The 25,518-nt window shown below is 38.1% G+C and overlaps 1 protein-coding gene across 1 annotated transcript in view; it reads left to right on the top strand.

Moving 5' to 3' along the window:
- LOC127444564 (unconventional myosin-Ie-like) overlaps positions 1–25,518 on the top strand; it is a 75,661-nt gene that overhangs the window by 8,788 nt on the left and 41,355 nt on the right. Inside the window, 3 exon segments of the mRNA XM_051704009.1 lie at positions 15,721–15,864; positions 17,115–17,204; positions 18,219–18,313. Of these exon segments, the coding sequence (XP_051559969.1) occupies positions 15,721–15,864; positions 17,115–17,204; positions 18,219–18,313 (329 nt within the window).

Raw genomic sequence — 25,518 nt, 5'->3', positions numbered from 1 at the left:
GAACTACAAGGACACGAGGGAAGCGTCTCTCATTGGTGGGTGTATAAGTCGTACGATTTCATACGAATAAATTCATACGAATTGGCAGTGGCACCCGCAGCCGTACACTCGTATGCACTGTGCGTACATTCAGTGGGTCTGTAAAGTTTTTTTTTCCCCCTCTTTATTTAAAATTTCACATAAAATAAAGTATTACAATCACACTGATTAATATATATAGAATAAAAAGTACCCCTGTAAAGGTAGATAGCGATTCATGGTACGCCACTTAACGATCTAAAACTTATTGCGTGATCACATAATGTCTCGTAAGTTTTCCTGCAGCAAATTGGTGGTCAACATTATATGTGATATTGAGTTTGGTCAACGTAACCATGCCTGTATCCACTGCAAGTGCAGAGTGCTCGTTCAGCTGTCTACATCGCCTGAAGACTTATCTCAGGAGTGCAATGACTAACAAAAGACTGAGTGGACTTGCCCTGATGAACATCCATCACGATATTCCGGTAGATGCAGAGGCTGTTCTGAAAGAGTTTGACATCACAGGCAGTCACAGAATGAGCTTCAAATAGGTAGGACTATAATTTATTTTCATAAAGGGAGGCTATGTTTTGACAATTAGGGGTGGAATGACCAAAATAGATGATTGTGAAGCACAAGGTAAAATACTTCAAACAGCACTCGAGTTGTTGACACTGCCGGTGTATATGTATGGTGTTGGACAGTTATTTCTGTGATGAATCTCAGTCTTGATTTAGTGTTGTTGTTGGTGGTGTGCCAACAACTACTTATTCTGTTTGTTGTGCGTACTATGAGATGAAGTTCTGTGGGCGCCCTTGCGAATTGGTACAAATTTGCCTCCTCGTATTATTGTGACGAATTATCATGAGATCGGGTTGGACAACCTATAAATTGCCAGATAAATGTGTTTTTCAAATGAGAATATATATATATATATATATATATATATATATATATATATATATATATATATATATATATATATATACACACACACACACACACACAGTATATATATGTTTATTTTTTAATGGTTAGCAGTTACATCAATACAAATCAATTTTAGCAATGGAAAGAAATATGTTTCGGAGAAAACTTTGCTAGGATAAATATACATGATTTCATTGATGTCAGGCAATTATGACCAGAACAACTGAAGATCATTTCATACTGTTTTTATAATTGATAACAATGAACAAAAATATGTTTTCTGTTCTTTTTTTAGCAGTGCCTTGCTAAGCCTTTGAGCCTTTTTTTTTTTTTCTCAAAGTGAGTTGAGAGATCTGTGCAAAGTCTGATAAGCGGCTGTATGGGATCTGACGGTTGAACACATAGAGGTCCATGATCCACATGCTCAGAGGAATGTAAATATTTGTGCTTTTGATATACCCCTGGAAGTGCTACATAAAGCTAGTGGCATGTGTTTGGGTGACTATTCACATCAAAAGCCCTTTAGCTCAGTTCATGTGACCTTCACGACAGCACACTGGCCAGTTGCCATGTTGAAGCAAGAATTACGATTTGTTAGCTTATCACCAAGTAGGTCAGCAAATGTGCATTGCGTTCACTGCGTTGTTGCCATGTCATGCTTTTTCATGTGTCCTGCGCATCTTTCATGGACAAAATAATTTAAAATATATGCTTATATTATATTGAAGCATACTGGTTTTTCAATCCACATTTCTGTACAGAATTTTTAAATGAACAACAGACTGCTTATAGTCTGTATGACATTTTTTCGCACTTGAATGGAATTATATGAAAATAAATCCTTATTTTGAGTTTTTAATGTGCAAATATATACTATTTAGGCACACAATAAATTCAGTTTAAGAAAAATAACAGGGTTTATCTGTGGTTAGAAATAGTTTGTCAGACCAATGACTCACACAATGTGACTACGTTGCAAGTTTTAAAAAGCTATTTATTTGAATACTTTTGTGCTGATATGGTCTTTTCTTGAAGGAAGAAAGATGTTGGAACGTCATTGTTAGAATGAGGTGAACTTTTTCATTGTCATCGGTATATTTTTAAAACATTGCAAAGATTTTGACACCAACCTTGATTATTTTTTTACATTTTAAAGCATTTTCCTAGAATAATTCACTTCAGCCTTTTCTCAGTATGGTACAAATAGTATGAGGTTATAAATACAACCAGCAACTTGGATGAAAAGGAGGTGATACATAGATCAGAAGAATTAATAAAGAATAGAAAATATTTCTATTAACATGTGGTTATTATCAATATTTTGATTAAATTCTTATATCTCAATGTTTTAGTTCTGTTTATTAAACTTTTAAACCTATATACATACATATTTTTAAACAATTTGTGTAAGGAATTGTCTCATTCAGTTTTTATTATCATATGGCATGGTAAAATAAAAAAATAATTAGTTGTTGACTTCCAAAACATTAATTACAATAATTACTAAAGATGCATGGTGTTGATGTGTTTTGTGTCAACAAATATATCAACACATTCACCAGTTAATATACTTAAAAATTTGTGATGAGTATTTTATTTTTCCTTAAACGTGGAATAAAATGTGAGAATATATGATCTGTACAGTCCTGAAGCAGTATTGGATTATTATATTCATGAATGCTATGGTTATTTAAATGTGTAATTATGTAAATACATTTTTCAAAGTGTTCAAGCTGTTTGCTTGGCAGCAGCTTGGCAAATTCTCTGTTTACGGTTTCTGATCAGAACCATTAACTCGGCTGGGAACTGGGGGCTTTCTTCTCCTCACTTGCCAGCTCTCATTTCCCGTTGGCTGTGATTGAGAGCCCCTGACTCGCAACATTCCTGTACTGGTTCTGTTTATTCTTCTGATCCCAAAATGCCCCAGGGTAATTTGTCAGCTACAAACTTCCACACCATAGATATTACATAAAATAGAACTGCACTAGTCTGATGTTCGTCCATCGTTGTTGATGAAGACCTCGACATTTCATTCATTGGATTACCGGGCTCAGTGCATCCAAAGATGACTGATTAGTCAGATTCGGGTGAGAAACGTCCTCTCACATGTTGGGCAGACATGTGAAGGCACTGTTGATGATGTGCGGGCAGCTCTAGACTTGCACAGCTCAAGCTTTCTTTCAGCCTCAGCAGTTCGCCTCGCCTCAGAGATATTACTGTGTGAATGAAGCTGTGCCATGCTGGATGGTTCAGTGTGAGGGTTTCCCATGTGGCTGTGTTGATCTCAAAGGACTTCAGAGAGGCCTTCAGCATGTCCTTGAACCGCTTCTTCTGTCCTTCATGGGAGAACTTTCCCTGGGTGAGTTCTCCGTAGAACAGTTGTTTAGGAATGCACTCATCTGACATTCTCACAATATGTCCAGCCCATCTGGTCTGGACTCTCATCAGCAGTGTGTAAACTGCCGGCAGACTGGCTCTGGTAAGGACTTCAGTATCAGATACTTTGTCCTGCCATCTGATTTTTAGAAGCTTTCACAGAAAAAACATGTGGAAGTGATTTAGCCGTCATTCATGACTCCGGTAGACAGTCCACATCTCGCAAGCGTACAGCAGGGTTGGAAGCACCACTGTTTGGAAGACCTTCAGCTTCAATGGTAGGCTGATCCCTCGACGTTACCAGACGTTGGAGCACAATCGACCAAAGGCAGAGATGGCTTTAGCAATTCTGCTGTTTACTGCAGCATCGATTGACACTGCTCCGGAAAGGGTACTGCCCAGGTACGTGAAGTGGTCCACTGCCTAAAGTCTCTGTCCAATTACAGTGATGGACGGTTCTGAGTACAGAGCTTGGGGAGCTGACTGGTGCATGACCTCAGTCTTCTTGATGTTAATGGTGAGACCGAAGTTGTTGCATGCAGATTAATTCTTGTCCATACTGGCTTGCATTTCTGGCTCTGTACTAGCATTCGGAGCACAATCATCGGCAAGGAGAAGGTCTCACAGCACAGATTCCTTCACATTGGTGATGGCACACAGTCGCCTCAGATTGAATAGTTTCCCGTCAGTTCAGTACTTCAGGCCTACTCCTTCAGAGCAGTGGTGAAAGGCAAAGAATATCATGCTGATCATTGATGGCGTTGGTGACTGGGAAGGCCTCAGATGTTTCACCCTCATCCAGGATACGAGCCATCATTCCGTCATGAAACTGACGTACTATTAGTATGAATCTGTCTGGACAGCCACATTTTGACATGATCCTCCACAGGTCCTGGCTACTGATTGAGTCGGACGCTTTTATGAGGTCCACAAAAGTTGTGTAGAGTTCACGATTCTGCTTTTGACACTTCTCCTGTAGCTGGTGTGCAGCGAAGTTCATGTCAATGGTCCCACGTCCCTTGCGGAGCCGCACTGTGATTCTGGCAGTAAGCCCTGCTTACCGTGCAAGAGCTTCCCCCACTGTCGAGAGCAGTGAGATTCCACGGTGATTGTCGCATACCTGGTGATTGCCCTACCTCTGATAGAGGTGTATGATGGACGTGTCTCTAAATTCCTGTGGAATGGATCCTTTTTTTCCAGAAGGACTGAAACAGCTCAGTGAGTTTCAGCAGCACGGGCCCACCAACTTTGTACACCTCCGCTGGTATGGCATCTGACCCTGGGGCTTTACCAGTTGACAGCTGGTTGATGGCTTTCTTCACTTCATCCTCTTCTGGTGGAGCATCCATGGGGTCATTGACTGCAACCTGAGGCATCTTGTTGATGGGCTCATCATTGATAACTGAGGGGCAGTTGAGAGCTGTTTCAAAATGTTCAGACCATCTCTGGAGAATCTGCATCTTCTCTGTAAGGAGGATAGTGCCGTCTGAGTTCAGCAGGAGAGAGCTTCCAGACTGTAGACCATAGAGTATTTTGAGGGCTTCATAGAACTGCTTAGTCAGTCCTGTCTGCATATTCCTGTATTTCATCTGCTTTGGCGCTCAGCCACGAGTCCTTCATTTTGCGCAGTCGGTTCTGTACTGTTCTGCAAGCGTTGATGATGGTAGCCTTCTTTGCCACTGAGGATGGATCATTCTGATGAGCATGATGCAGGCGGTGCTTCTCAGAAATATGGCCTGGATTTCTGCATCATTTTCGTCAAACCAGTCTTACCGCCTGCGTGTGGAGGGCCCCAATAGCTTCGATGCAGCTGTATGGACAGTGTTGTGGAATCGCTCCCAGTCTTTCTCAGCATCATCCTCAAGATGAAGGTCAGCAAGCTCATTCTCTAGGTCTTCCACTAGATTTTCAGATGGGGTTTGCTTGGAGCAAGTCTAAGATCAGCTTGAAAGGACAACTCCAACAAAAGCCAATGTCATAGACCTGTCCAACTGGCCTGTCAATTGCTTTTCTAATGTGTACTGTAGCACATTCAAAGGCATTCTCCTCATTGTTATGTAGGTGTGCTGGAGGTGTCAACCCAAAATAGACAACAGCGAAATAGCTTGAGGGAACTTGGGCTTTGCTGTTGTGTTTAATCAAGTTCCCACACATGCCTGACTTTGATTAATGGTCTCATTATAGGCTTCTCATTTGGGCTGGTAATGTGCCCCTGTGTTGTTTCAGATCTCTGTGAATCTGTGGAAAATTTGTTTAGACTTGACAATTTTTGGAGGCAACAGTTATTTATGCATTGGAACACTTGTAGTACACTAGGCACCATGTATGAATGAATGAATGAATGAACGTTACATATATAGTGCTTTTCTGACACTACTCTCAAAGAGCTTTTTACATAGTGACCAGGTGAATCTCCTCAACCACCACCACCAGTATGCAGCATCCACCAGGATGATGCGATGGCAGCCATAATGCACCAGTACCCTCACCACACACCAGCTGTTGGTGGAGAGGAGAGAGTAAATGTAGCCTAGACATTGGCTCTTAAAGCAAATAGTGATTCTTTTTCAAGATGCTTTGTGTAAAGCCCGATACAGGTGTGGAGTTGACTTTAGATCAATTTAATTTCATGATCAGCTAAGACCCAACAAAATTATGAGGTAACATTTGTTTATATACACAAACAAGTAGCAGGCAGCAAGAAGATGCATGAAATGGTTATAATCTGCTTGCCTCTTCATTACATTTAGTAATTTAGCACATGCTTTTATCCAAAATGACTTACAACATAACAAGCAATTTGTCATACAAAAGTCAACAATATCTTCAGTATCACACTGCCACGTTCTCCAACTGGCTGGAGTAGTATACATGCTAGCACAGAAGAAATGTCAGATATATGTGGGAAATCAAACACTGTAAAAGCCCTCCTGATCAATGCTGTAGAAAGTGTGTATGTGTGTTCATGGAGAAATTGCACCTCCCAGAAAGTATAAAGCAAACCATATAACCATAAATCTGCCCTATGAGCATGCTTTATTTATTCATTGGTGTGTATTTTTCACTTACAAGACTTCTGGGAAGACCCCTATATTCATGCATGTTTAAAAATATTAAATATTAAATTTGATTAAAGTATGGTCATTTATTCTAGAAAACAAACCTAAACCTGTAAAGAAGCATTTATATTCTGTGTTTACAGGGCTACTGTCTACAGTCCAAGAGCACCCAGGCTTACAAACTCTCACATCCAAGAAACCCTTCCTCAATGAATATTCAAAACATGAATGGCAAAAACACAAACTGTGCCTACTTAAATGGTTTGACCACTGTGCAGCCTAGCCAGCTAGTAGATATAAAAAATAGGAGATAGACCCTGTCCCAAATAGTGCAATTGATATAGATTTGTTGTCTTATGGTCTTTCTTGCACGATATCGTAGTTTGTCCCATTTGTCATTTTATTGGTCAAAGTAAACTCAAACTCCCCTTACGCAGTCATGATGTGCTCTCAGTGCACCTTGGGAAGCCCGCATTAGTGAGGACTCATAAGAGGACCGCAGAGGCTGAGGGTGCAATTTAGAGTATTATTCCTCAGAGTATTATTTTTATTCGGATTTCAGCAATTGTCCACCTTAACATTTTTTTTTTTTTTTTACAGTTTTAAGTACAGTTATGCTTGTAACTTATTTTTTTAAACAAATTCTGGAAGGTATATCGAAAGTACTCCAGATGTTCTTTGCTGGATTGATTCAGGACATGAGGTGCAATGAAAAGAGTTTATTCTGGAAAAAAACTGAATTCAGATTTAATTTTATTTTATTTATTTATTTTTTTTTTTTTCAATCAGGATTAAATGTCTTCCTGCAAATGTCTCCTGGCAAAGATGACTGTGAACAATGAACTTCAGAATAAATACTCTCACTGTGTGGCAAACAAATATAGGGTATATAGGGAACTGACAAGAGAAAAGATGACCCCGTTGATCCTGAGTTAACAACTTCCTTCTGTATGATGATGCACTGCCAACTTGTCTTATCAACAGCTGTACTAATAGAATTTCAGCACCATTTTTAGAATCCCAGTCTAAACATAATCCATCCCTATGTGTACTTCAGGGAAAATTATGACACTCAAGACTTCCCCATTAGGCAGAATTTGCTACATTCTTTTCCACCGCCTTCAAAAGGGAGCAGAAATAATATGGCTGGGCTGAACTTGGAAACTTTGGCACAGAGTTTGCCTGCAGTAGCCAGACGTTTCAGAGCCACTCCTATCTCGGCTTACACAAACCCTCTGTGTCTGCTGTCTCTGGAGTCACTATAATCATCTCTGCCTCCATTGCCCTTTCTTACCCAGAAGTCTCTCACTGCTCCACTGGGTGTTCTCTCCCTCCTTTGTAACCTGACCAACGCCCCTAGAGGTGTTTTACTTCATGCGAAATCACGAGGGGTTTATTACACATGGATTATTATGTAATGCTTGAAAGAAATCCCTTTTCCAAATCAACAAGGATCTACAAGTACCTATTTATTTTAACATATTTAGTAATCACCTATTTAGGAAATATTGCACAACTATGTTTACTCTAATCTCTGGGCTTGATTCAAAACCACACTTCAGTGTGATTTACTGTAGTGTTTCATAATTGATCTTGGGCATCCTGATTAGAAACAATTCATGCTCTGAGGTTTTCAATCCTGGCTTGGCTTGGCCTGCTCCTCTTTAGTACAAAGCAGTGTTGAAGTTACTATTAGGCCCTTTCCCTACAGTCCTGGTACTTTTCCCTTAGTAACTTTGTAGATGAGAACTCTTACGAGGAACAGAACACCCAAGGAGATTTTTCCCCTGTTGCATTCACATTCATAAAGTGCCATCGTAGTGACATCATCTAGTATCGACCATTTTTATTCTGACGTTATTTGCATGTGTGTTTCAATAGCAACAACAACAAAATCAACAACACCGACGGAGGACGCCAGGATCCGAGCTACACTTTTGTTTGTTTAGGGCTGTTTTATACGAACTTTGGTTGCAAACGTTTGGATGGAAAATGTAGGCAGCTGCCTTGTCAGTCAATGGTTTCAACAATAGTGTTTTTGGATGAATGGAACTCTCTGAACAGTTTAAAAAGCACCTTGTTTCATCCTACCTTCATCCATCCTTATACAGCCTCCGAAGGCAGCATTTTCCAGTTTTTACAGTTTAAACTGGGCGTGTCAGCCGTGCATGCGGTGCTCCGTGCTGCAGCCGGAGTGAGAGATGAGACAAGGCATCAAAAAGTGCTCTTTAACCACGCTGCACACACTGAACTCAGTGGACGACATGTTGAAAATGCACTATAAACCTATTTATCAACACAATCTTTTACAATAAAGGCTTCATACCGAAGTACTCACTCATTGACTTAAAGACATCTTGATGCAAGTTAACCACGCAGTAACAGGCAATTCTTCCCTCATATAAACTAGATTTAATGATGGTTTAGTGTATAATAAAGTTAAATTACCGATAAATTAAATTAATTAATCGATAAACATCTGATTATTTATATCCGTCATCCATGAAAAAGTCGATGTAGTTAACCAGAATTCACTTTATTTTCTGTATAGTCACACAGTACAGATGCATTGAACACTCAAAGCGGGTCTCCCGGTGAAGACACACACACACACACGTACACACATGTGAAATGGGCGATTCTCTTTGTATACTTTGTTTATTATATGGTATTTCTGTTATGTGAATTGTAAAATTAACACAATCCTCTCAGTAGCAGGCTAGCAGCTAGTTTGTTTACTATGGCGTCTGTGGAGCTCCTCCCCTTTCTCAATGCAGGGTTTTGTACAATCACAGTCTGCAGCATCTCCCACAGTCCCTATATGCCTCAAAAGTATCTACCCCAGAGTAGGAGCTAAAAATGCCCCTTAAAACGGCTTTGAGGAACTATAGTTCCTTAGGTGCAAAAGCGACGAAAAGCACTAGTCCCAGGGAAAAGTACCTAAAGCAGGCTTTAGGACCGCCAGTGGGAAAGGCCCTGTTGTGTCTGGTTTACTGCCACTCAGTGTGCAGGCCTACCAGCATAAACATAGTCCAGACCTTGATTATTTCTGTCAGGCATTTTCCAGGGCCACTTAAGATTGTAAGGGCTTCAGAACTGTCTGCTGTGTGAAGTGTGTCTAATGAAAATAACATTAGACACCTTTACATTTTGTTGCTCTGGAGTGAAGCTCTGGAATAATTTTAGTTTTCTTCTGGCATTAATGAAAATCACCTTTTGGGGCTACTTTCTGAAAGATCAAGACAGTTGCTCAATGAGACAATGTTTTTGGTCACTTTGGGCCATGAATTCATTCACCTTTTTTAAAGTTCTAAAATACTGAGCACAACTGAATTTTTAATTAAAGTCAAGTCACGCTCATTCTTGAAATTCAGTTTGGCTCTCATTACCATGCCATTCAAGTTTAATACATCAAGGTCTCAAGGGTTGTGAATTGAGGAGCTGATTGAAGGGGTTTTCCTGACCTGGTAATGATCCAGGGGTCAGAAAGGACATATGTTAACATGCAGACTGACCCTCAGGGGTTACTGCTGTGGGAGCATCTAGACCTGTTGATGGTGGTCACATTTCGGGCTGTGAGGTTCCCTTGTTTGCTTATAGAAGTTAGTAAGAAGCCCACAAGGGAAGAACTAACACAGATTTGGCTTTGATATGGTTAACCTCTCTCACTTTAAATGTTATGAACCATAATTGGCAATGGAAGTAATTATTTATGGCCACATAATTTTGATTTGATATGATATATTATTTTTGTTTGTTTGTTTGTTTGCTGTTCTTGATCTTCACCTGCTATTACTGATGGTTCTATAAAGTGTACTTCAAACTTTAAAGTTAATAGAAATGTTCATTTTCCCTCTAAACCAGTAACTTAATCAGAAATCTGTATCTAAAATATGTTCAAATAGATTCTTGAAATAGCTCTAGCACTTCATTATGTATTCCTCGCTTTAGAAGGCTTTTAACACATCCCCGGGCCTGTGCTGGATTCTCTGCCACAGCACTCTGGACCATATGCTAAATTTATTAAAACCGACAGAACACTCCTCTTGTTGCTTTAACTGGCCTCTTATTTTATTCATTCATTGAGAACATTTCGAGTTGAGTAGTATACATTGTTTGGGGATCTGGGGAAATTTCAACTTTCTCTGTCACATCAGAACCAACCTGGCTAACCTGATCCTACAAACTGAAGGAGAGGATAGTTGAAGGGGGTCAAAAAATTGCCGCCATATTGATTCAAACCCAGCCATTTCCTGTGCCTGATCCCGTGCTGGAACGCAACTCAGTTCCACACTCTCCATATAAGGCAAAGTATTTGCATGAGGGAACTGCCTTTATGGATCTAAGACTGGTGCTACTGACATTTTTCAACTGCAGTAGGATAAAAGCAAATGATGTTTAATTTCAGGTGAGAATTTAGCAAAGAGAACTATGGATTTTCCCTCTTTTTCTCTTTACGAATGAAGCATTTTTCTTTTCTTTTTTTCACCATGATATTTTTTTTGGACAAAGGCAGTTTCCTAAAACCTGTGGTGCCACACATGTAATAAGCAGGTATGATGAAGGGCAGATCTTCATCTGTGTGCATGCGACACCAGCCAGACCACTGGCATAGCCACGTGTAGGTCTGGGTGGGCCAGTGCCACCCATTGGCATTCAGGCCCACCCAATCATTGCCACTATTCCACCAACAGCCAAAGGCTTGTTTCTAAAATCCTAAAACTCTGAACTCCATCCACTTTATTTTTTAAGGTAAAATAATGTTAATTACAAATATCATATTTATAAATTGATAATGAATTTTAATTATTATAACTTCTATTCATTGCATCAAAGCAACTCTTTACAGCTTAAATAAGCTACTCTGAAATAAATTATTTTGGATGGTTAATTATGCTCTGAAAACTCCTCAGACTTTTAAACTTTTTCCATTCAACTAAAGTAAAACTTTGTGATTTCCAGATATCATATGCGTAATGTCTTAGGTCATAGGTGTAGACTGCTCGAATATTTTTCTTGATTCATTATTATTTTTCTCTCTTAACTCACTATCGCAGCAGCGTCATCTCTCCCACGCTTTATTAAAAGTAGTTGCTACTCAGTGACATGAACAGAGAAAAAAGTCATTTTATTGACAGTAAACCATAGCGACAATACCTTTTTCCGTAATTTTTATCCGTCATTTTCATCAGTCTAAAGACATGCTGGAAAAATTACCAAAATAATTTGTGGTTAAAATGTCCATTCTGTTTTCAAAAATTTCAGTTGCAAACCCTCCAAATCCCTATTTAATAATTAATATCAGTTGTCATACAAGGTTTTCTAAAGTTTCATATGTTACGCATACAAAATAAAATAAAAAAATGTCTGAATGTACTCAAACACAAATATTGTTGATTAAGAATATTCTTAAAGTAGACAACCTTTAGTAGCTCAATGTCCTAAATACGCCCCTGGAAACGATTTGCTAAACATTAAAATGTAAAAAAGAAAAATTAAAAAAAATGCTAAGGTTGCATTCATTAACATTAGTTAATGCAATAGATATCATAAACAAACAATTAACAATATCTTTTATTACAGCATTTATTAAACTTAGTTAATGTTAATGAAAATACAATTGTCCAGTGTTAGTTCATGTTAGTTCATAGTGCATTAACTAATGTTAACTTGATTTTAAATGTATTAATATATGTTTTAATTAAAATGAACTAAGATTAATAAATGCTTAATAAGTATTGTTCATTGTTAGTTCTTGTTAACTAATGTTGTTAACTAATGTTAACAAATGGAACATTATTGTAAAGTGTTACCAATGAAATTAAACAAACAAAAGTTCCTCATCTATCTTTTTTTATCTCCATTAGTCAGATACAAATACAGTATATTAACATGTATTTGGTTGGTGTATTTTGGCTTTTTTGAGACTCTGAAATGTGCCATCTTCCCACGGTTTATAATAGTGAGTTTGAATGATAGTTCAGATTGAGGCATTTTTATTTAAAGTTATTTAAAATGCTGCTGATTTCCCAGTCTTCTCAGGGAGTTTTTGGAGTTTGACCTTGCATGGTGCTGATGGCTACCATTTTTGTCATGGTTTAAATTATTTCTGCTGTTCCTGGGTTAACCACAGCAAAAGCTGAATTTTAGCCTCCCTTGTTTCCAGTGTTCCTTTACAAAACAGAACATTTTCATCCTTAAATAAGCCTAAAGGGACAAACTATAGCTCTTTAAGAGGAGAGACGTTGCTATGTTTTCATTGTTGGTTGACTCTGTGTGGTCCTTCACTTTGAGTCTTGGTTTGTAGACTTAGTCTTGAATGTAAAACTGTGGTCTTAAAGTCAAGACTATGTACTGTGCTCTACCTAGTCAGTTCTGATCATGTTTTTGATCTACTTTCTGCGGTCTGGGAATGTGTTTGATTGTGTACTAACAAGAGTTAAGGGAGTCAGCATGTAATATCAATTATAGACTATCAAGTCCACTCTTTAGAAAGAATTAAACAAACAGGTAGATTGGTGAAGCACCATTAAAGGGGCCATATGATGATGATTTTTGTTGTTGTTGTGTTCTAACGTTAAAAGTGGACCTCATGGCAAATAATTAATTAAATAAATAAATAGAAAAAAATAAATAGATGAATGGTGTTGACCCCCTAAGTCCTTGTGTGTTCGGATAGCATCCTGTTTTCACTCTACTCTTTATGAAGCCCGCTTTAGCTTGCAATTTTTAAGGAACATGAATAAAGACGCCTCTTACTTTCCATGTATTTTTGAGCCGCATAGTGTGACACTGAGTGTTTAAATGTACTTTCTTACACCGATTATGCTTAATAAGCAGTCAACGCGTGTGGTCATGAAAACGGCTCGTCCAGTGTGAGCATGTGTTGAGTGCATACCTCTTCATGGTTTGATATCAAAAGCAGAGAATAACATGATTATTTCAAATGACATGTAAATGTGTATTTCTTGTGTTGTCATATTTTTTAAAACAAGCTGATTTTTTTTTTTATTACAGTAATTACTGTATTGGTGTGCATGTAAACATGCTCAGTGATGTGAACTTAAACAGTGTGAAGGAGCTGCTTCATAGAATTAGAGAAACAGCTGCAGGATAATTAACTTTCTTCACTGTGCCATATATGTAATAATAAACAAAACAGTCCGTAGAGGTCTAAAAAAAAAAGTGTTACTGTTTTAGTTCAGAACAGTTCCTCCCTTCTTAATGACTCTTTATTTGATCCACCACTAATAATGTTCAGGTTAAGTTCCTTATTGCTGTCATTGTTATTTTCCTGTAGTTGACCTTGGCCTTGTGATGCACTCATTTACGATGGCAAGTTAATTAATCCTTTAAAGGAGAAAAAAACCTTCTTCCATACTTGGTCTGCTTGTGCTTTCCTTTACCACTTCATTGTGAGTTTTTCAGACAGTGGAATGTAGAATATTGAGGACATTACATGTCTTTCCAGTTTACCTCATATCCCTAACACTATCATGGCATTCCTTAGCTTAGGAAAATTGCTGTAGGAAAAGAATAGACAAAACTGGCCTCCACATCTGCACTAATGATTGAACATTACAGAGGAAAATGTTTAAAACAGCAGTGCAGTTGGATCATGTGCTCTCTGTCTGTGTCTATCTGGCACTCTATCTGACTTCCATACTTGAGTCATACTCTTTGTATGCATCTCCTTGATGTCCTCTCATCTGCTCTTGAGGCTTTGTGTTTTTCTGAGAGAGAATGGTTCCTTACGGTTTATTGTGACCTCATAACGGTAGCCAGATGACTCACGCCCCATGATGAATGACCTAAGCTCTCCTGAGACACACCCTCTGCAAAAACATTATCAGAGCGGAAGTAAAAGGAGACTGAAATGGGACGGGGGGTTGAAGAGGGGAAAAGGGTGAAAAGAAGAGTTTGAGGGTAGATCAGAAAAAGATCAAAATAAGTTTTTGTATTTCTCAGGGAGCATTAGGGAGACTCCTGACCATGCACTTTTCATTGGTATAGAAAAACAAAATCGGCATCTGCTGCGGCGAAGAAGAATGAGCTGTGTTAAATATGCCACATGAGGTGAATTGGAGTTGGATGTGGTCATTTTGCTGATTGAACAGTTTGCTCACATTAACTGTTGTCAGCAATGTAATTTCTTTATCAGCATTCATGACTGAATGAGACTAGAAATCATTTGGTTCAGATTAAAAGTGATTTAAAAAGTATGTAATTCCAGCATTATGTAGCTGGATGTTAAATGTATTTGCACTCCTTCCTCCTAGGAACGCTCCTACTGCCTCTTGTGCCCCACAAACCGTTGGGCATTGTTTAAACTAACAAAGGGGTCATGATTTGGCGTTTGTGTATAAGGAAAACTTCAATCTGCAGGAAATCTCATGAGAGTCACATGCAACATCCATACGCTGTTTATTGGTTTTATTTGGAATCCCACAGAAACCCTACACCTACCCCTAACCCTATCTCCTAACCCTTGACTTTGTAGCAGCTAATGTAGGTATTGCAAGACTTTTACCAATCATGGTATATCTTCTGGACTTAACCAGGTTAAGCTGGTTAACATGGTCCAGTTAACCCAGGTAACCCTGTAGCTACTCCATCTGGGCCCAAAAACAAGTTTTTTGCAAGCAACAATCACAAATATTTCATTTCCACTTACGGCTCTGGTGATTGGCTCAAAATAACCTGTATCTGGATGCAGTGCTCATAAGCAAAGATGGCAGAATTTGAATTGCGTACTTCTGGGAGGTCATGCACCAGCTGAGCAACTGCCATTGAGATGGATGGGGATATCGGATAGTCCTCCCAATTGATTTTACTGAAGACCTCCTTGAGACAAAGGGCTTATTACAAGTAGTCCTGCACCAAACTTAAGCTTTTAGTTTAAATGTCAGAACACTCAAACAAACAGACAAATTCAAGAATTTCACACACTATTGCACTTGTGTATATTGTTGTGTGACAATAAAAGTGATTTGATTGATTTGAAATTCGAAGGCACCACAGAGTTGCAGTGTTTACAATCTTCAGAGAAATCAACCTGCTAATTACATACTTTATAGTTGCCTCTGAATATTAAAATGGGATAGGAGAAAGCATTTTAACATCGAAAAAATTACACACTTAACTTGCCTTCAAGGGGGAATGTAGTCATGGAGAACTTTCATCAAGTGTCTAATATTGTCTTTGAAAATTCAATTGCTAATACATATGCTGCGCAGTTTCTGACAGTTAGCCTGGTTGGTGTAGTTCCTTATACAAACGCAATGGGTGTGTCTACTGTCTAACAAGAGTGTCTTGTCCATGTTTGCTTTCACAGGGAAGCCGGGGACACTACCGGTACCACTGGCAAAGCCACAATGTTAAGCAGAGTGGTGTGGATGACATGGTGCTGCTCAGCAAGATCAGTGAGGACGCCATTGTGGAAAACCTAAAGAAGAGATACATGGATGACTTCATTTTTGTATCCTTGTCACAGCTGTTAATAAATAATAAATCCACCAGTCTCTGATATTAGTAACTCACATGATTATATCTCAATCCAATATTGAAACTGGCAGTAGTTTTGTTTCTTTTTCCCAAGGAATAATTAATTATTCTATGAAATCACCTACTGTTTCAATATTGTGATTAGTAATAATCAGTCACTTGTAAAATCAGTTTATGTTAGGGAGGCCTTGCTGTGCTAGGTACCTCCCCAAACACACACACACTCACCAGATGGATGTTTTCCTGTGACCCACTACAAAACTGCTCTTGGACATCATCCGCTTCAGTAGAGACTGGATCTTGATTAGGTTTAAACTCACCAAACTCTGACATTTAACAGTAATGAAAGTTGTCCTTAAAGTCTACAGTTCAACTTCCGAATCCAAGCTGTCCTATTTTCCCACAGTAGCAGCGGCTGTTTTTGATCAAAGCCTTATGTCCCTGTGCTGCAGTCTTAAGAAAAGATCACCGGGAGTTGGTGCTTTGCCATACAGCCAAGGAATGCTGATTTAACTCTGTTCAATATGAACCCAATGTGCTTGGCAGGGTTCATGTCGAATTCTGCACATATTACTGGCACTAAAAAAATGACCCAAGTTCAAAAGAACCCTAGCATATCTTGATGAAAACCTCACAAGCTATATGTTCCTCATTTTTACCCTTATTAGGATTATAGAGTCTTAGCAGACTCTTGACCTTTTAGACTTTAGTCCAAAATCAGTCCTGTGATCGTGGTCTAGAATAGCAACAGCACCAAAGTGTTCCAGTCAGCAGCATATGGAACTGAAGTCACTGCACGCCAAGCTCAATACTTCCTTTATTTGCTGTTAGCAACAACGGCCAGTCAGCCAAATTCCTCCAATCACTCACACTGCACTCCTGTTCCCTTCCGAATGAATTCAAAGTAGAGAGCAGCAGTATATTAATAAGGCTCTGACCCAATAACCAACATTTTCTCTACTAACACATATAGACCTTTCACTAATGTCACCACTCCATTATTCATAAATGGGCCATTGTTCATCAGCTAGTCAAGCATATGAAAACCCTCTTTGTATCAACAACCACAATGTGCAAAATGGCCCATGATGTTTTCCTCTATTGTCAATGCTAAACCTCTAATCATTTTCAAAGAGAGGGAGCCTTAGAGTGAACTGTTTTTATAGAAATTGTCAATGCCACTTTCTCTTTCAGAGATCTTTTGACCTTGACTCACACTCGCAGACATACATTGGTCCTGTGCTCATCTCTGTAAACCCTTTCAAGCAAATGCCTTACTTTGGGGATAGAGAAATTGAGATGTACCAAGGCGCAGTAAGTTTTTAGGGCCTATTTCATGAACGGCATTTAAGTTTAGTACTGACTCAGGAATGGACTATTTACTTTGGTGTCCAAGAAACTGAAATTATTTAGCCTCTGGAAATCTCATTAAGTACTTGTCTTATGCGAATTTTGAGACAAAGCATGTAGGTTTAGTTTTCCTCGATTGTTAGTGTGACAAGGCTCTTTTTCACCCTCATATGAGGAAGCAGGAGACAGGCAATGTTCCAACTCAAACAGGTAATTTATTTTTATAAACTCAAACTCGCTTTTCAGCGCACTCTCAATGTCCAACAGAAACAGCACAGTCTCGGGGTGTGCGTGGTAACTCTCTCTCCCGGAGCTCTGGCGTGGGCTCCTCTTATCGCTCGTCCCGAATTACTGCAACAAGAAACAGCTGTTAGACTTAATTATCACCCAGGGATGAATCCTTACCGCTTCCCCTCTCCCTGGACGGATGCTCAACCACGCCCTCGCCACAGTTAGGTATTCACCAAGCATACTAATTAGGCACACTGTGTGAAATCTGTTTGTCTAAACTCGCCAATCTGTATTGAAATTGTCCTCATAAAGTTCTTTATATAGTTCTATACTTAGAGGTTTCTGTAAATTATAATTGCTCCGGTAATGATTTTAGTGGTTTAAAAGAGTTTTTAAAGGGTGTAGGCGTGGTGTAAATATTTGTAACGGCTGCATTCTTAGTCAGAAAAATACTGCACAGACCTGCCTTTCCCATTGAAGCCACCTGGCTGTACCTCCAGAGAACAGCATGTACAAGTCTATGTTCTTAACCACACTTGGCCAGTGTACTGACAAATTTCTTGGCTTCTCATCAAGCTTGTGGTTCCTGTCAATATTGATTACCTTGAGGAGGTTATAGTAAAAAAAAATATATCTTATGTTTTGGCTCCTTTGCTGCACAGTAGCTTGTTCATTAATTCAACACCAGTACATGACATGAATCTTCTGGGGGGTTTTGTCTCTTTCTTCCTCTGTCCTCTCTCTCAGGCTCAGTATGAGAACCCTCCCCATATCTATGCACTAGCTGATAACATGTACAGAAACATGATGATTGATCGTGAGAACCAATGTGTCATTATCAGGTGAGGATGAACTTTCTAACTTTCTCTCTTTAAATATCAAAAATGTTATCACTGTGCAATAAGTGCATTTAGTTTTAGTAATTATCATGATCCACAGCTTTTTATACAGTACATGATCGCCCCAGACTCACTGACCAAAGTTCAGCTCCTGAATGATGAATGAATAGTGTTAGTACTCATTTTAAGTAATTTTACTCAAAGTTATTTTGTATAAAAGTGTTTGCTAAATTATTAAATGTAAATGTACTAAGGGTGTGTTTCTGTTTTTATGGTTGGTATGATTGCAATGCAGGCTGCAATGCAGGCTGACAGCCAGAGTTACCTGGCTGTCAGAGAGAATAAATGTTGATAACACTGATGAGATTTTACAGTTAATGGATGGTGACTTTAGTTTTGAATAGAACAGACTCAACAAGCCCAACTACCTCAGTCAGCACCTTTGGATGCCTAGAGAACAGAGTATGCATACAGTATATATGTTAATGTGTGGTTTTCAGTAAAAAAAAAAAAATTATGAATATAACGTTTTACCTTTTGGTCATCTGTCGTATCAAAATAGACAAAGTTATGTTATCACCTTTTGTCTTTAATTTGAATCATACAGACTGTTTAAAAAAAAATATTTAGACTTGACTTGTAAAAAGTTGACTTGAGACTTGACTTGGACTTGTGGATTATAGACTAGTGAATAACTAAATTTTTAGGCCTACAAGAAGGAAAATGTTCTGTTTAGATTCAAGGGAGTGTCTCGTGCACTTGATGTTGCTCTCTGAAAATGTGTGCACTTGTGTTCCGTGTGTTCCACAGCAGTACCTTTTCTTAAAAAATCCCTAGAAATAATAGTAATAATTCATAGAATCCCTAGAAATAATTCATTTGTCCAGCAACAGTCTTTAAAAAATCTAACCTACAGCATATAGAAAACTTGATTTGCATTAAATATAGTCATTTAGCAGACTTTGACATTTCTGAGAAGACTTAGACCTGAGACTTTACTGAGACTTGTCACAAAAGGCTTGTGATTTGACATGGACTCTGTGTCAGAGACTTGTAAACATGTCTGATTAGTATATTTGGCCTGTGTATAGGTGCTCCATGATGTAAGGGGGAAACAAAGCACAACAGCTTTTTTAACCTGTGCTTCCTGCTTGAGCACAGGAAATGCACTTGTGCAGAGGGGCCTCAGAGGGCCATCTGCTACTGTAAATGGGGGCAAACTCCACTCACAATCAGTTGTTATGGAGGTAGTAAGGTAAAATGCAGGAGGTTCCTCATGCAGTAATCCAGTCAGTAGCAATGCTAGCAGAGTGCTGGCCCAAGAGGTTTTTTCACAAAGTCTCCCAACTAAAGGTGGAAGTTTAGAAACTGGCCAAAACATTGATCAGTCTGATGATTCTTCTCTTTGCATCTGTTTTTTGATGTAATTGTTTTGGATGATGAAATACTGTCTCCAATCCCAGTCTAATTTGCAGAGATGACTGTAAGTAAACCATTCATATGTTGACTTCCTGAAGAATGTAAAACACTGTGACTTTGTTTCACTTTCAAAACATTCTCTCTTTTTGTTTGAGCGGTCTGACCAGTCAGCTTTTGCCTCAGCCAGTGGTGAGTTTGGGATTCGACTTCCTTTAATACCAGTTTACCAAGAAAGTTACTAGATGGCCAAAAGATGGAAGATTAAGTATTTGTGGATAGAGCCCGACCGATATGGGATTTTTGAGACGATACCAATTTTAGAGGGGGGAAATTCCCCAGTTACTGATATGGTGGCCGATATAGTAAATTTTTGAGCTGGAATGAAAACAGACCTTTTCTATGTGGATTTTTCACAGATTTTGCACCGATATGACTATGCAAAAGCAGAAGGCTGCTTTCAAAAAAATATTTTTATCAAAGAATATTTGATATTATTATTATACATTGTCAACAAATTCTAGAAATGAACACTGAAAATACAATAAATAGCTTAATAAACATCAGTACTGTATGTTCAGTATCAGTCAGTTGCTGACCATTAAAATAAAGAATAAATTCAAATCAAATAAATAGCTAAATAAACATCAGTGGTACTATTTAGTATCAGTCAAATGCTGACCATTAAAATAAAGAATAAATAAAATAAAATGAATGGCTAAATAAACATCAGTACTGTATGTTTAGTATCGGTCAAATGCTGACCATTAAAATAAAGAATAAATAAAATAAAATGAATGGCTAAATAAACATCAGTACTGTATGTTTAGCATCAGTCAGTTGCTGACCATTAAAATAAAGAATAAATTCAAATAAAATAAATAGCTAAATAAACATCAGTACTGTATGTTTAGTATCAGTCAGTTGCTGACCATTAAAATAAAGAATAAATACAAATAAAATAAATAGCTAAATAAACATCAGTACTGTATGTTTAGTATCAGTCAGTTGCTGACCATTAAAATAAAGAATAAATTCAAATAAAATAAATAGCTAAATAAACATCAGTACTGTTTAGTATCAGTCAATTGCTGACCATTTAAATAAAGAATAAATAAAAATATAATAAAGAGCTAAATAAACATCAGTACTGTATGTTTAGTATCAGACAATTGCTGACCATTAAAATAAAGAATAAATACAAATAAAATAAATAGCTATATAAACATCAGTACTGTTTAGTATCAGTCAAATGCTGACCATTAAAATAAAGAATAAATATAAATAAAATAAATAGCTAAATAAACATCAGTACTGTATGTTTAGTATCAGTCAGTTGCTGACCATTAAAATAAAGAATAAATAAAAATAAAATAAATAGCTAAATAAACATCAGTAGTACTGTTTAGTATCAGTCAAATGCTGACCATTAAAATAAAGAATAAATACAAATAAAATAAATAGCTAAATAAACATCAGTACTGTATGTTTAGTATCAGTCAGTTGCTGACCATTAAAATAAAGAATAAATAAAAATAAAATAAATAGCTAAATAAACATCAGTAGTACTGTTTAGTATCAGTCAAATGCTGACTATTTTAATACTGCCAGTCAATTAGGGGCAGGTTGTAAAACAAGAAGCATTTACACCTGCCGAGTCAAGAGATAAACAGCAGCAGCGGTGTTACACCGTATTCTGCTATAGAAGTTCAGGGGAAACTTTCAACGGTGGAAAACCAGACTTTTAAATATTACATTTTATAAATGCAACGACTGGAATTATTCGGTTGAAGGGGGTAACAAACTTTGAATCCTGAACAAAACAATTTGGTGAATACATGTTTACACATTAGCTTCCACTCAGCTGACAAGCTATGAAAGTAGCTATGTGGTTAGCTAGTTAGCTATAAGCTTGTTGTCACAGAAAGTAAAAGACGGACATTGTTTATTTTACTTTCCAGCATTGCGTCTAGATAACAACATAGCGTGAAATCAACACTCAACAGACACAATCCACCAATGCACCGTTGTCTGCTGAGCTGCAAAAAGGTGCTCTAATGTTTACTTTCAATCTGTTACATTACTGAATGCAAACTATAGCTGGCTAACATAGCAAACAGATGTGATAAACATGAGAGACATGGTTGTCAGGGACAAGGTTAATGTTATTAGTTACATCGAAAAGGGAAAATGATGGGGTCATTGTTTATTAACTTTCCAGTATGTATTTCACAAACTAGTTAGCGACTTACAGAGAAGACACCGCTTAACTCTGCACCGCTTAACTCCACCCTGTCTGCAGAGCCACGTCAGCTCAGCTCTGTAAACAGTGGAGTCGGAGTGTGCTCTGCTGGACAAACTATGTTATGACACCAATTCAAGCATTGTTTTCTGCATTATATGCTCTGAAAAAAAGTTTTCATATCTGCGCATATCTGTAAACATATATGCCGATACCGATAAATCGGTCGGGCATTATTTGTGGAAACCTGTTTTTAAACAATTTTTTGCTATCCTGTTTGTTGATGCCAAAATTACACACTTCACATTTAAGGTTGAAAAAACTTCGCATTCGTACTATCTGATTGGAAAATTCTGAACTTATAGCCACAGTAATGTAGGAAAGCATTTCAATTCTGCATAGAAGCATTATGCCCCTTAATACACCCTGTCATTATGAAACATTGGTACAATCCCAGCATCTGAATATCCATACATCCCTACTATATAGTATGCCAAAAAACAGTATGCCAGTGGAGTAGTATGTCCGAATTCATAGTATTCATAAGACATACCCATATGACCTACTACTTCTGGCAGGAATCCGAAGTGTGGATCGGTTGAACACTTTTCTATCCCACAATGCATCGGGAGCTGAGGAGATATCACGTTCAAAAGCTGGATTTAAAACAAATGGCAGAGAACTGCGGGGGAGAAGGCAGATTTCAATAGTAAGTGCTGTATACACAAAGAACATTGCTCATTGTGTTTAAATGGCGCTTGTTTAACTGAACTTGAGTGGATTATTTTCATGGTTGTTGTTGTCACGTCATATATTCTGGTCACAGGACCATGCATACGTTCCCAGATGTTAATATGTCCGAATTCTATTTATACTGTCTCTCGCATACCTAAAGAGCGTACTGTTTTACCGGCCGAGAAGTGCGTTTCTCATCAAATACAGTACATACTGTGACAGTACGTGGTTTCGGATGCAGAAAGAAAGGAGATTTTCTTTGTTGAGTCTGGGTTCTTTCCTTCAGATGTGATAGTCACCTGTGGGTTGGACAGTGACTCTAGTGCTTACTGCATAGCAAAAGGTTTCTGTTCAGCTTTTTTCTCACTCATTTGTTTGCATAGCAAGTTGCTTCCAGTACAGTTAAAAAGACTGAAAAAGAGACTGGAAGTGAAATTGTAATAAACCAGATTAATAAACAAAGCCTTCCATGAAGTTGCTGCCCTGGCAGTGTGTGGTCAATGGATTATGGTTAGGACATGCATAGGCTTTCCAAAAGGCAGTTACTCATCAAGAAAAGATCCATTTCACATGGGTGTTTTTTGCAAACTTGTCTGAAAACCTTAGTTCAAACTTTTTAATGCCCTTTTTCTCTTTGTCAGGTCAGGACATCATCCGTAGTTTTCAAAGCTGTTTCCAGGCTGAATATTGTGGTTGTATGTTTGGTGTTACAATGTCTTATGATTTCTGATTTGGTTGCAGTGCAAAGATCGTCCATTTCCATTCACATAGAATCTGGCCGATTTGGGGAAAGTTGGCTTGAAATTGAGAGCATTAAATATCACAACATCCTTGGGCTTCTTTCTTTTTTTTCCTTTTTTGGAGCGTTTTTAATCTTCATTGTGTTTAATGGCATAGAGGTACAGATCAGTATTGTTTAATGGGAACAATGAGGAAGGATGTGGGGGAATCTGTTGTATTAGAGCAAGAGGAAGCCAATTACTGACCAAATTAGGCTTTGCATGAATGTACAAAAGTTCAGCTGAGATCATTAACACGCCATCATCTTGTTAGTTTGGCTGTACAGTATGGCAGAGGGTGCATTCACACACACCTGTGCCCATACTGTATTTGCTGAGCTGCGGTTTCTGCTGCTGAATAATCAGTCTCATGACTCGTCTCTTACTGGACATTGAATGAGACTGAATGGCTGATACCTCTCTCTGTCTCTCTCTCACTCACTCACTCACTGTGCCCATGTTTGGACAGTAAATGCATGTAGGTACTTTAAAAAAAAATAGTATCACTTATTACATCATACAAATAACAAATCCCCCTGATTCAGAAATAGCCATGGACCAGTTAAACTGAGTGTAAAATGTGTACAGCAGTGGACAATAAGAATGGGTTCTCAGAGTTTTCATCGCCTGTAGAGCAGGGACATTTCCTTTAAGGTGGAGACTAGCCTATAAACTCGCAAGACAATGGAATGAGAACCACATGGCAGACTAAAGGCAAATTTAAACTTACTGGGCGAACAGGCTTCTTTTAGCTCGCCTAAATATTATGACTAAATGCACTAACATTCTTGTTCTGCTAAGGTCTTTGTTTGGCAACTCCTGTTCATGCACACACCTGAAATTTTTAACTTAGGAGAACTCAGCTAGTCTAAGAGCATTGATGATTGGTTAAAACTAATCGTGGGTGTGGTTTGAACGTGACTTTTTTTAATTTTTTATCTACAATTATAAAGCGGATAGTTCCGGTCCTGGATACAGATTGGTCAATATCTGTGCTTTATTCACAATAAAGCACAGCTATGAACACTTCACTGAGCAACTAGTCGTGTCTCTGCGCATCTCTCATATCTGACCTAACAATGGCTTTCAGCCCTGACTATATTACCAATATAGCACAGCATTTAAGCCTCATACTTAATTGCTTAATTGTGCGTGCCAGCTTAGGAGATTGTTGATAGCTAGAATACTGTCTTAACATTAAAAATGGATAACTTCCAAGACTATTGTAAAATGTGTTGTCTGGCCGAGGGGTGACAAGACAAACTTCCGTGAAGTCACTCTCAACAAACCAATTTTAAAACGACTCTGCGCATAGTATAATGCAGGCTTCATTCACCTAGGCCACTGTAGTTTGTTCAGAAGGAAAAGTTTGGCTTCTTCTATTGTATAAATTAGGCTTAAAGCTTTTATAAGAAGTCTTGGAACTTGAGCAAGAAAGTGTTTCTGAATATATTGCAAGACTCTATATTGCAAGACTAGATGGATGCATTACATTACATAGTAGATAACTTGTCATGATGAGAGCGAAGTGAAATTAAAGGTGTATAACGTTACTGCCATGTGACGTAATGGAGTTCTTGCTGCTGACTCAGGCCTCTTTTAATGCTCCGCAGCTGTTCCATCTCATAATGGCATTACTGACATGGGCAAGAGACAAAGTAAAGAAAAATAAACCAGCTTCTTCTGTCATCATCTGCCAAACCACATACATCTCAATGTGTATGACCCTGCCAAATGTAAAGAGCAGGCGAAACGAGACTAGTAGAGGCTAAAGGATGAAGAGAGAAAATTGAGCCAATGCTACCAAACAGGATTAATGAATGCCATTATCGCCCAGTTCATTGAGAGTTTGCAAAGCTTTTTGCAAATGTTTCTGCCCTGTTGGCTGTTGTGCATCTGATCACTATAGTAAAAAATATTAATGTTGTGTAGTATAGCATACTGTATATTATAGTATATATTAGTTTTATAAGTTGTGTAAAAGTGTTGTGTGTTGGATATGAGATCTGTTCAAGAAGGCATGCATCTGCATTTTT

This window comes from Myxocyprinus asiaticus, chromosome 1 (genome assembly GCF_019703515.2).
Source record: "Myxocyprinus asiaticus isolate MX2 ecotype Aquarium Trade chromosome 1, UBuf_Myxa_2, whole genome shotgun sequence".
NCBI lineage: Eukaryota > Metazoa > Chordata > Actinopteri > Cypriniformes > Catostomidae > Myxocyprinus > Myxocyprinus asiaticus.
The sequence above is the reverse complement of the archived record's forward strand: the minus strand, read 5'-3'. Positions and strand labels throughout refer to the sequence as shown.